Below are 12,996 nucleotides of genomic sequence, written 5' to 3' on the forward strand. Positions count from 1 at the left end.
TAACACAAAAGGCCTCAAACGGAGGCACACCTAATGGAGTCATTAGTGAATCCGTTCTCAGAAAATAGGAACCCGAGAGCAAAGGTGAAAATGGGCTGAACGGATTTTCGAACGAAGGTAGGACCCTGGGTCGGTTCGTGAATCCGTTCAGGCCAAAGCTAAGTTTTTAAACCATTAAAGGCTGAACGGCTTTTCGAACGGAGGCCTGATGCCTGGGTCTGTTCGTGAATCCGTTCAAACCGGAGGACGAATTCTTTAAGTTATTTGTTTCCCCCACCCAACACCTTGCATGTATTTGATGTTAGGGCTTGGAGAGGGTCTAGGTAAGGTCCATTAGGGTTACAAGGCCCTAACCTAAGCTCGGTTTTGAGGATTCAATGATTGGAATCCCCTCAAGGTCCATTTCTAGGGCTAGGGTAAAAGTCTTAGGTTGGTCATTTAGTTGGCTTACACTAGTCCTTACAAGCTCAAGGTAGCACTCCAATTAAGGTGCAATGACTCAACATTGAGTTGAGAAGAAGGTTTCACACAATTTTGGGTTCCAACAAGGAACCCTAGCCTAGGCTCGGTTTAAGGGAAGGTTTCCAAGCATAGGGGAGGAGGAGAGAGTGAGAGAATGTGTGAGGATGTCTTACTTGCAAGACTTGAGTCCTCCAATAGATGAGCCCCACCTCCTCCTATCCTTCCCTTCTGCTCTCCTTGCCTTCCTATCTCTTTCTCTCTTAATGACCGATCCTTGGGTTGGTAGAAGAGTAAATGGCCAATGAGGGCCTTAGTTTCTATTTATAGAAGGTGCCCAACTAGGGCCCGTTTGGCTTGGCCTTTCAAGATACAAAACACCTTAAAAAAGGTTTTGGAGCTTGTGGGCCCACAACCATGACCCAACAACATAGAGGGGTCAAGGGTAGGTCCCACCATGTTCGGGAACATGGTCATCATACCCGGGGCATAGGTATGTGGGTCCCACACTAAAGGAAACGTACCACAAGCCAATCAACACGAACAGATTATCGGACGGACTCACTAGCGATGGGTCCATTAGTAAATCTGTTGCAGCTAAAAGGGCAGGAACTCACAAGGAGGCTTTGGGGCTTAGACCCGCACCTCGAGGCCATAGAAAGGAGGATGCACAAGCATACCTAAGGTCAGTGACTTACCCCTCGACCGTCACAGCATGTCCTTCGTGATCCCGAAGAGTTTCCCGACTGCGGTGCTAAGCTCATAACTGAGCAAGGTGTCTAAGTGTCGCGACACGGGAAAAGTCTTCCGATATTCTTCATTCATGGGCCTCATACTGGGAGGATAGTCGACGAAGTCAGCATTGACGAATCTCCCCTACTCCCGATTGAGGAACCTTTCTTCGACGGGCAGACCTGTGAACTGATCGATGATTTTATAATTGGGCTTGACCACTAATAAAAACAGTTCATCGGCGTACAAGGCAGTAGTATCTACACATCACGAGGAAGAAATCAATAATTAATTAGTAATCCTGGGTGCAGGTATAACAATATGCTTCAGTTTGGTCTCTAAACACCTTCATTAAAGAATGCATGTTACATTTTTTGAGATGTTACACATAGGCCGTGTTTGGTATGTATTCTTGGAATGCATTCTAGGTCGATTTTGCATTCTTGGGGGATAAAAACAATTATTTTTGTTGCCTTTATGAATTTTTAGGTCCTTTCATTTAAGTTACCTTTATGAATTTTCAAGAGCAAGGAAATACATAGAGAGAATTGTATAAGGTGGACAGAATTGGGTATTTCTTCAAATCAACTTGAATTTAGCTTTACATTTTGCTGTTATGACAAAGATTGCGATCGATAAAGGTAAATCTCAGCTTAAATCCATCTTATTACTTGACAATGTCAAGCCTTTTAAACTCTAACAAGTGGCTGGAAAAAAGAGTTTGAATACTAATTAAGAAGAAAAATCCATTATGCGGTAACTGAACTTGTAAGTAGATTTTTTTTTTTTAAAATCCTATTCAAAATTCAAGGAGTTTGGTTGCAAAGTGAAATAAAATATAATTATTAGATTTAGAATGTTTTTGGGTTTATTTACACGATCTCTAACAATAATGATTAACAAAGTTTTCTATTTTATATTTATTATAACTCTATTTCTCTTTCCTTTATTGCACTTTGAGCCCGAGTGAAAACATAATAGATATATCTTTGGTATGTAAACACACAACTAATAAATAAATTTTAAGAAAAATGAAGACAAATTCTCACAAAGCCGAATAGGTATACCCCGGTCAGACTTTTCGCAATTATGATCTTCTAGGCGATGCCATCATCATAGGAGACGATAAGGTTGTGAAGGTTTATAGGAATATTATGGAGCAGTTGGGCCTGTCGGCGTTGTTTTACCAAGTTTGAAAAATTACTCACCTATTTGAGTCTCAAGGGGAATTAATTTACTCATTTCAACTATTGGATAGATGCAAATACTATGCGTTAGAAACAAGTTAAATTCAATGGCCCTTTTTTTTTTTGTACAATTTTTTTTGAATAATTTGTGGTTTTCTCTAAATAATTTTCGCTAATGAGTATAGGAGTTTATTTGCTGTATTAATAAATGGTAATTTTGCCTCAAAATTTTGTTCTCTTAACATAATTTGTAAAATAGGGATCTTTCATCCATTTCTAAACATATTATTGTTTCTTCAATGTCAAATTTAACATATGAGTAGGAATACAAGATTTTGTTTGTGCAACAAAGAGCCATTTACCTTATTGAACCCTTTCCCCTCCCCCTTTACCCTCCTCCCCCCCCAAAAAAAAAAATACTACATAAGAGTGCCAAAATAATTATATGCAAGTGGGAGGATAGATAGAAAAAGGGTGAGAGAATAAGTTTGGATTTACTCATTACTTCTTGAAGGTTTCGTTGTTTCAACTTTCCATAGAATTTTGTTTTTCTAAAAATTGACATGTATTGGTGTGCTTGTATTGTATTTTTTGCCCTTTGTCATTTTTTGTATTATACATATAACATCACAAAGAAAGATAATAAGAATTTTTTATTAAGATATTTTGACATGATTGAGGGAGAAAAATAATCTACCACTTTTCTAGAAAACATCTAATCTTCTTATCTTCACAGCTTGGCATTCTTATCGGATCCTAGCCTGGCGACTTGATTCCCATCCCCAATAATCACTAATCAAACGCACAAAAAAACTGGGAAAGTTCCTAAATTCCAATTGGTTCTTACTTTCCCACCCCTATTGGGCACCCCACCAACACATGGATCTCAAGTTGTAGCCTAACCGCATGCTGTTGAACCCCTGGAATCGCAAACATCATCGAGACTACAAATATGGAATCGACTTCTTTCTCCTCCTTCTAAAACGATCTCATGGCTTGAGAGCTCTTGTCTGTTTTTTCCTTTTTCTTCTCTATCTATAAGTGTGCTTTCCATGTTACCCTAAATTCCAATCGGTTCTCACTTTTTCCCTCCACATTAGGTTTTATTCTCCAGGATTCTCTTCATTTTTATTGTTTAGAGATGATATGGGAAAGAAGATAGGTAATGAGAGAATTTCTTCACCCATTTGTTCAAAAATATAATAAAAATTATTTACACATAGGTAGTTACCAAACCTATTTTTCATTCTACAATCTATTATGTTTAGTAGTTACCAAACAGATTTTATTTTTTGATCAAAATGGTTTTTAGTAATGATTTTTTTTTTTTTAAATAGTCCAAAATGAAAATGAAAAATGATACCAAAGAGAGCCTAAGAAGAAAAATCCATTATGCGGTAACTGAACTTTTAAGTAGATTTTTTTTTAAATCCTATTCAAAACTCAAGGAGTTTGGTTGCAAAGTGAAATAAAATTTAATTGTTTGATTAGAAAGTTTTTGGGTTTATTTACACAATCTCTCACAATAATGATTAACAAAGTTTTCTATTTTATATTTATTATAATTCCATTTCTCTTTCCTTTACTTCACTTTGAACCCAAGTGAAGACGTAATAGATATAATTTGGGTATGACACAACTAATAAATATATTATAAGAAAAATGAAAACAAATTCTCACAAAGTCAAACAGGTATACCCTGGTTGGACTTTCGCAATTACGCTCTTCTAGGCGATGATATCATCATAAGTGACGATAAGGTTGCAAAGGTTTAATTATAGAGATATTATGGACCAGTTGGGCAGCCGGCGTTGTTTTACCAAGTTTGAAAAATTACTCACCTACGTAAGTCTCAAGGGGAATGAATTTACTCATGTAAGCTATTGGATAGATGCGAATACTATGCGTTAGAAACAAGTTAAATTCAATGGCTTTTTTTTAACAATTTTTTAGAATAATTTGTGGTTTTCTCTAAATAATTTTTGCTACCGAGTATTGGAGTTTATTTGCTGTATTAATAAATGGTAATTTTTGCCTCAAAATTTTGTTCTCTTGACACTAATTTGTAAAATAGGGATCTTTCATCCATTTCTATACATATTATTATTCCTTCAATGTCAAATTTAATATATGAGTAGGAATACAAGATTTTGTTTGTGCAACAAAGAGCCATTTAGCTTATTGAATCCCTCCCCCTCCCCCTCCCCCCTCACCCAAAACAAAAAAAAGAAAAAAGAAAATACTACTTAAGAGTGCCAAAATAATTATATGCAAGTGGGAGGATAGGTAGAAAAAAGGTGAGAGAATAAGTTTGGATTTACTCATTACTTCTTGAAGGTTTCGTTGTTTCAACTTTCAATAGAATTTTATTTTTCTAAAAATTGACATGTATTGGTGTGCTTGTATTGAATTTTTTGCCCTTTGTCATATTTTATATTATACATATAACATCACAAAGAAAGATAATAAGAATTTTTTATTAAGATATTTTGACATGATTGAGGGAGAAAAATAATCTACCACTTTTCTAGAAAACAACATCTAAAAGAAAATCAAAATGTTTTTTTCAACATTTGTATCTTATTATGTCTGAAAATTTTGATGTTATAAATTAATAACATTTCATTTTTTTTACTTCAGAAGAACAAAATCTGACGATCCCTTCGTCCATTATGATCTCCATCATGTGCAGTAACAACCTAAAAGAGCCAAGAGAGTCAGTATCAACCTTTAATGTCAAATAATGCATATGCATCCTATATATCTTACTAAAGTTGTTTGGGGGCTAAAGTTTGTTTGGTAAGAAATTTCCGGAGAAGGCAATGCCAATCATGCGGCACATTTGTCTTTAACAATCATTAATTCCAATTTGATGAAATTGAAGTAGTAATTACATCTCTCTTCAGTCCACCCTTGGTCCATCCAACCTACAACTTAGAAAAAATGAGAATTAATAGTGATATATATTCACTATTTACGAGTCCAATCAAAACATCAAATCATCATGGTTAAAGAGATTTTCTTCTCACCTTGCGTGACGTTAGAATTCTTTGTTCTTTTAATTAATGATTGACATATGATAAAATATTATCTGTTTGTATCCAGACACATGGGGTGGTGAAATGATTGACCCACCCCTTAAATGATCGAAATGGCTGCCTTGTCCTACGCATGTGTTTGGAAATAGCTTGCACCCCTTGAACATCACTAAGACAAATCCCAAGTTTTTCTTAACCCACGGTGAAAAGAGAATCTCTCCAACCATTTAATGAGGTAATGAAGATACTCACTCTTCACCCTATGTGATTAAAAACTTTTGCTTAATATATTTACAAAGGGGGAGAGATTCACTACCTCCAATGAGAAGGAGAGAATGCAGGGTCTATGGGGATGCAAGAGGTTACGCGCAAGAATCGTTTACAAATTTAGAATGTGAAACAAGATAAATAAATGGTAGAGCCAATGTGAAACATGCCGTTGTATATGGATTAGTGAACCAAGAATGTCGGAATTATTGCTTTCAGATTACAAGTCAAATTTATTTATTTATTGTTTGTCCAAAAAAAATTATTTACTTATTGATACATTGACTTTTCAAAGGAAAATTATAAAACGAAGGAACTCGGAATAGAAAAGAAATTTATATGAATAAATGGGATTAGAATATTACTTTATAGGGAACAGTTTTCATTCATGATTGTGTAAATCGTGTATGTGAAAGGGTGGAAGTTTCAAGACATTAATTAATGGGTGGAGATTTATGATTTTTTCAATTTTTTGTGAGAGAGGATACGACCGTGGCTGCGTATGAAAATTTCCCCCTTTATCTTAATAAATGAAGTCTAATTGAAGCCGAATGAGGGGCGAAAATGGCATTTTGAGAGAGCCAATGATACAGATAAAATAAAGGCTTCAATGCACGTCACTGTTGTGTTCTCTCACTGTCTCTTTCTCTCTCCTATATGATATGTGTGATGTATATTTGTCGAATTGTGAATAGTTTCTTTCTGGTAAGAATCTTTAAATTTTGTGGTTGATGTGTTATGTCATCTGTCACCACCACGTTTTTCTCACGACCAGAATCACAAAACTGATCGAAGGCATGGCAACTGCAGAAGCATATTTTGAGGTCGGCTCAGGTTCATGTAGGAGAAGATTCTCTGTAAGCCATACAAATAGAATCCATAGGCATTTAGATGGAATCCAGCCAGATGGAATCCATGGCTGGCACTTATGAGAATGTTCTCCTTTGTGAATTTTAGTCGAGTCCTATATTTCTTGGTATCTTTTTTTTTTTTTATATATATAAATAGGAAAAGGTAGTATGCACCATCATGTACATATACAATCTGTCTTTTCAACCATTGAATGGGGAAGAGGAAGCGAACACCACCAAGTAGAGATCTTTTTCCCTAATTGAAAATAGATATTTACCCAAAAATAAACAATTGAAAACTGATAAATATGTCGAAATTCAATGGACAATTGAGATAAATTTGAAAGAGAGAATTTCTTACAACGCAAGTATAAAAATGAATCTACACACTATAACCAATGAAGAATAATATGGGACCCACATAATTAGAAAAGGTGAGAAAAATGTGAGGTCCAGTATTTATTATGTGACGAGAGTTAAAAAAGAAATGGGAAAGAGTTCTCAGTGGGGGGGAGCATGTTCTAGTGCATGCGTAGTGGCCAACCGCCAAAGAGAGTACGAACATAAGCATCACAAGAAAAGAACTTCCGCCGTTCATAGGGGTGGGGTAGTAATTTCATATCCCTCTGTGTTTGTGCATAGGCGGTATACTCCTCCACACTCCAAAAGAAATCTAGACAAGGCTAGTGTAGCAATCATTTTCTCTTAATTTAATATCAATTTATAATAGAAAAAATGTGACAAAGAGATGGGAACACCACCAGGGGGCAAAGGCATCAGCTCACGGTACCCTATCAGAGGGCGTAGTAAACACCACCAAGTAGAGATCTTTTTCCCTAAGGCTCCGTTTGTTTTGTTGTAAGATTTTACCTGGAAAATTTTACTTCATAAATGTAAAATTTTAAATGTTGAAAAAATTTCCAATGTTTTTTTCCATAAAAAAAAACAAACATTGGAACACTTTTCAACATGTAAAGTTTTACATATCAATTTTTTTGAAGTGAATTTTCAAGTAAAATTGTACTTGCCGAAACAAACAGAGCCTAAATTGAAAATAGATATTTATCAAAAAACAATTGAAAATAGGTAAATATGTCAAAATTCAATAGACGATTGAGATTAATTTAAAGGAGAGGGATTCTTACAAGGAAAGTATAAAAAGGAATCTATACACCATAACCAATGAAGGATAATATGAGACCCACATGATCAGAAATGAGGAGACAAATGCTAGGTCCAGTATTTATTATGTGAGAATGATTAAAAAAGAAATGGAAAAGAGTTCTTTGATGGGGAGGCATGGTCCTAAAGCGTGTGTAGTGGCCAACCGCCAAAGAGAGTACGCACAAAAGAATCATGAGAATTTCGCTTTTTATAGGGGTGGAGGCAGTAATTTCATCCCCTCTGTGTATGAGCTTAGGGGATATACTTAGGGGATGTAAATGGATTGGATTTGGATTGGATTCGGATTTGATATTGATCGGATGTGATCAGAGCCGGATATTCCCTGGCCGAAAACGGATACCTCTAAAAGGATTCGGATGTGGTTCAGATTCGGATTTTTGACCATTCGTTGATAACTCTATCTTGTGTAACCCGGAACTTCCTCCCCCTAACGTATACAAGTCACTCTCAATTCATATCTCTTAGATCATGATTTTCTTTTCATCATGTTCTAGAATTTGTTGAATCTTTAAAAACCCTCAAAATCATTATTTATTTAATTTTTTATTATTAAGTATTCAAATTGTTTTTTTGGATGAATTTTAATCGGAGTATTCAGATTATTTTCTAGATATCTCTAAACGAATATGGATGTCCCTAAATGGATACGGATGCAGATTCAAATTCGGATTTCCGTTATCTATTTACATCCCTAGATATACTCCTTTCCCAACACCACAAAAGAAATCTATACTAGGCTAGTGTAGCAATCATTTTTTCTTAATATAATTTCAATTTTATAATATAAAAAACGTGACAAAAAACTTGAGAAAGAAATGGGAACACGTAATTCATGCCACCACCAAAATAATTATACCAATTTAAAATTACTAAAATACCACTTACCCTAACTCTGACTCAAATCTTTTAATCGCTGACCCGGTTTAGAGTTTGGACTTCCCGATGAAAAGAAATCACTGTGATGTGTAATTATTAATGTCCTTCACACAACCACACGTGGTCGTAAAGAATAAGGGTACAGCTGGCAAGTGCATTTAAAGGAGGACGACTAGGCCTCCGGTATTGAAGTGTCAGTGTAGAACGCTGACATGGACGTCTGAAACCGCCAATCATTGAAGGAGAGAGCTCGGCTACGTTACAAACAAATAAAAAGAAGGGAAAATCCCTCTCTTCACAGTTCTTCTCCACTTCTTTCACTCCCATACGGTATATACATTAACGAATGACGGAGAGATCCTTTAGAGATGTCTTTCATCTCCGATATCTTCTTCTCCTTCTTCTTCTTCATTCACAGAGGGAAGGTGGTGGAGGAAGGTGAGTGGGAGAAGGAGAGATAGAGAGGAATCTGTCGGAAGTTCTTTGTTTTCTTCGTCTCTGCATCTGCAGGATTCCATCAAAGTTCCGATTTTTAATGATCTCACCGAAAGAAACGGAGAGTTTGAAAGAATAATCAAGACTCAAGAACGGTAATTTCTACTTAATAGGCTTCCTTTTAGGAATTTTTAAATCTAGTTATGATAGAATTTATCAGTTGAATGGTATATTCACAATTTGTATTCTTTTTATTTCAATTTTGAATGTAGATTTCTTATTTCTAGGGTTCCAGCAATGTCTACTACGATTCTCGGTGATTCAATGGCGAAGTCTGCTCCGGAATCTCAATCAACAACTATTAAGATCAGTAGCGCACAGGTGGAAGTCGAATTCGTCAAATGCGAATGCTGTGGATTGACAGAGGAATGCACGCTCGATTACATATCTAGAGTTCGTGAAAGGTATCAAGGACGATGGATCTGTGGTCTGTGTGCCGAAGCTGTGAAAGACGAGATTTTCAGATCGGATAGGCTCATCAACGCTGAAGAAGCTTTGAATCGACACATGAATTTCTGCAAGAAGTTCAGATATTCGAATCCTCCGACTAATCCCACCGAGCATCTGATATCCGCAATGAAGCAGATTTTTAGAAAGAGCTTGGATTCTCCGAGAGCCGTGAAGTAGACCCCGAGTAGTCCTCTCAGAAAAGAAGAAAAATAGGAAATTCTGATGATCGTAGCAGAAGTAGAAACTTAGTTCAAACTTAGTTTATATTTCTAATGGTAAGGACTTGTTAGGGTTTTTCAATTCTGGTTCATCATTATTTACTGTTTCTAAGGTTTCAATGTGTCCTGTTCCTTGTGTAAAGATTTCAATGACTGAAAGTAGGAAATGATTTTACTTTTACAGGACTTGCGTCGATATTCTTTATTACCTTCTTCTCTTCTCTAGAAGATTGAATCTTTCTTTATGCTTTTGAGGGGAAGGGGAAAGGGAAAAAAAGAGAGAAAGAAACTGAAATTTTCAATCTAGAATTTCCTTCTACTCGCAAACCTTCCTCTCCGGAAGATTGAATCTTTCTTTATGCTTTCGCCGGAGGGGGGAAGGGGAGGGGGGGGATTGGGAGAGGAAGAAAGAAGGAGATTGAATTTTGATGCTTCCAGAATTACATAGTGGCTGGAAAGGTAAATAAAGGAGAAAATGTGGGTAAAGAGAATTAGGAATGGCAGGAGTTGGTTGGCACAGTCAGAACGCCAGAGTGGCGTAGAGGTTGCAGGGATTTCAATTTTCCTAAGATTTTCACTGACAGAGCGGCGGTGATAACGAGGCAGATTGGTGTATGCTTTGCTCCCCAAATTGGGATTTGAGTCCATTTCCCTTCTCTTTTATAAATGGGGAAATATGCTAGAGGGTGAGAGAGAGATCCTCCATCCTGCCTGAATGTGGTGGCGAAAAATTTTCTTCTCCAGTTCTATGCCCGACTCAGTTCTACAGTTCCTCTAGTAGAAGGGATAGTGGACCTTATTCGGGGTAGAGTGTTCGGGTAGCAATAGGGTAGTCATTCTAGTTTCCCCTTGTTAGAGGAATTTGGGAACTGGACGGATAGGGAACTAGAGGAGATAAAGATCCCCAAACAGCGTTAAATGCCTACTTGAACACTCATTGGGCGGATGCCTCGAACCAGAGGAGTCTGATGCCAAAACACAAGAAATCAACCCTCAAAGTTGAGTTGCCAAACAGAACCAATCTTTGTGCGTGGGGTGGGGGTGGAGGAATATCCAACTCTCATTTGATTATTAGGGCCCCAGTCTAGTTTTGTTTCCATCTCCATACGCTTCATAGGGTTTAATGATCATATAATCATCCTAAAAACAACAACCCAGTTCCTATTAAGTATCAAAGTTTGATGGGAATGAGAATTTGATTTCACAGCTGCAAGCACAGACACGATCGAGCAAAGAATAAAAGAGTCTTCAATCCTAGAAACCCAGAACTTTAATTATAATCTCAATGTAGATAGGATGTTCTCGGTCTTTAATTAAATTATGAAAAACATTGATGTTCTGGTCCACCATGTGCTTATTTGTTTCCATGAACGCTAGCTGTATACCTTCAATTAGGTCTCGTCCAGCTCAAGCGGAGACACAAATATTGATTGAAACGGGTATATGTAATACAAAGTTCTCCTGATCAGAGAAACGAAAGGTTAAAAAGAAATCCAGAAATTCTGTGTGGTTTGTGATGGTAATGCCAAAAATATATAAATATACAGGTGCTACCATCTTGTGTTGTTGGCTGAATTTTTATGAAATCTTTCTGGTGACTTGCATGTGGTATCACTTTTGACTTATTGGCTGCTTTAGCCCATGTTGGCATGAACCCAGCAGCTTAGCTGCATGAGAGAGAGAGAGAGAGAGAGAGACAGAGTAATTTTACAGTTCAATTTACTTCTGTAGATTCTAATACAGAAGCTGGTATATTTTGTTGTGTTCCCTATGCATTTTTGGAATGCATTCCAGGTCAATTTTGCATTATTGGATGATAAAAATAATTATTTTTATTATCGAAAAATACGAAATTGACCTAAAATACATTCCAAGAATGCATATCAAACTCAGCTTAAATTTCATTGCGTCTCACTCTCATTTTTCAGTTTTCATTGCTGTTTTCCCACAACTACACGGTTGTATTTTTATAAAATGAAGTTTCTAAATACCTTTATGTGTTCTGGTTCTGTTCGACATTGATCGGTCTTAATCGAAATCAATTGTGTCTCTTGAAGGGACACATCCCTTGGGAAGGGTGTCTCCAAGGGGTATGATGTCAACTTTTTCATTGTGTTTTTTATCCCTTGGAAAAGGTGTCTCCAAGAAGTCCTTCACCTCCATATATAGAAGATGCTTTTGGATACTTTGTAAGTGAATTACAAGTGTTGTTACACACTCTCTTTTATATTCAGTTTCTCTTAAGGTTTACTTTCTAGTTTTTATTGTTTGAGAGGTCTCATTGTTTCATTCCTGTTATTGACTGAGCATAACCCGAATGTGTCTCAACATGGTCCAATAAACGAGTGCAACGACTACTAGAGGGTCCAAGAACTGTTTTATTTTAGACGTTGATTCGTAAGAACCCGATTTGCATCATAAGGGACTTCTACAGTCTTAAGAACAATGTCTATTAATACAACTCCGTCCATTAAGTTTCTCAACAAAATTTTAGGTTTGTGGCGTTATGTTTAGTGTTTAAATTATCGACACCAATCTTGATTTATCTACAAAACAGATAAGTAATCTAAACCCCCCGATTACATATATTCTTATGTATGCTTTGAATAATATATTTCCTACATACATCTTAGTGGATGTTTTGAAGGATATCAACATTTCCCATAGCTTGAGCGGACACTTTCAGAGCTGAGAAAATAAGTCGTCTTCGGTAGGATGAAAACTCCTAAAAATAGTGTCATGGTCCATCTATGTCACAAGTAACTCATAAGGGCCAAATAGCAACTTTCAATTCCAACTACCCTCCTACTTTTTACCTCCCCTAAGACCTTGGGTGTTGGGATTCTTTTTTCTCCCACCCCCTATGTACTGAGTCTCTTGACTACGAAAAGTAGTTTACCTAATCGCTTGATATTAACCTAACTTTAGCTTCTACCAAAAAAAAAAAAAAAAAAAAAGGCCTAACTTTAGGTATAGATTAGCCTTTTCTTTATTTTCTTTCAATGCCTTGGGGATCTCAAGGGTAGACCTGAAATTTGATTTAATGAAATGAAGACGCAATTTTTAAGTTAGGAAAAAATATCCCCAAGATGTCAAGAGTGAGGATTCCTTCTTATGTCTTTTCACATAATTAATAGTAAGATTCAAATTAATATTCTCTTTTCCCATAAAATATGGGTTTCCTATCGAACGAATCTGTCTTCCACCCTCTTATTGGTATGGTTTTGGAAAATCTTTG

General features: G+C 36.4%; 1 protein-coding gene across 1 annotated transcript; it reads left to right on the forward strand.

The window, feature by feature from the left end:
• The first annotated feature begins 6,480 nt into the window (after positions 1-6,480).
• On the forward strand, positions 6,481-9,744 carry LOC122655037. Its single transcript, XM_043849288.1, has 3 exons — positions 6,481-6,540; positions 9,106-9,185; positions 9,303-9,744. The coding sequence occupies exons 1-3, from the start codon at positions 6,481-6,483 to the stop codon at positions 9,715-9,717; spliced, it is 555 nt and encodes a 184-aa protein (XP_043705223.1). The 3' UTR covers positions 9,718-9,744.
• The last annotated feature ends 3,252 nt before the right edge of the window (positions 9,745-12,996 follow it).

Source organism: Telopea speciosissima, chromosome 3, assembly GCF_018873765.1.
Source record: "Telopea speciosissima isolate NSW1024214 ecotype Mountain lineage chromosome 3, Tspe_v1, whole genome shotgun sequence".
NCBI lineage: Eukaryota > Viridiplantae > Streptophyta > Magnoliopsida > Proteales > Proteaceae > Telopea > Telopea speciosissima.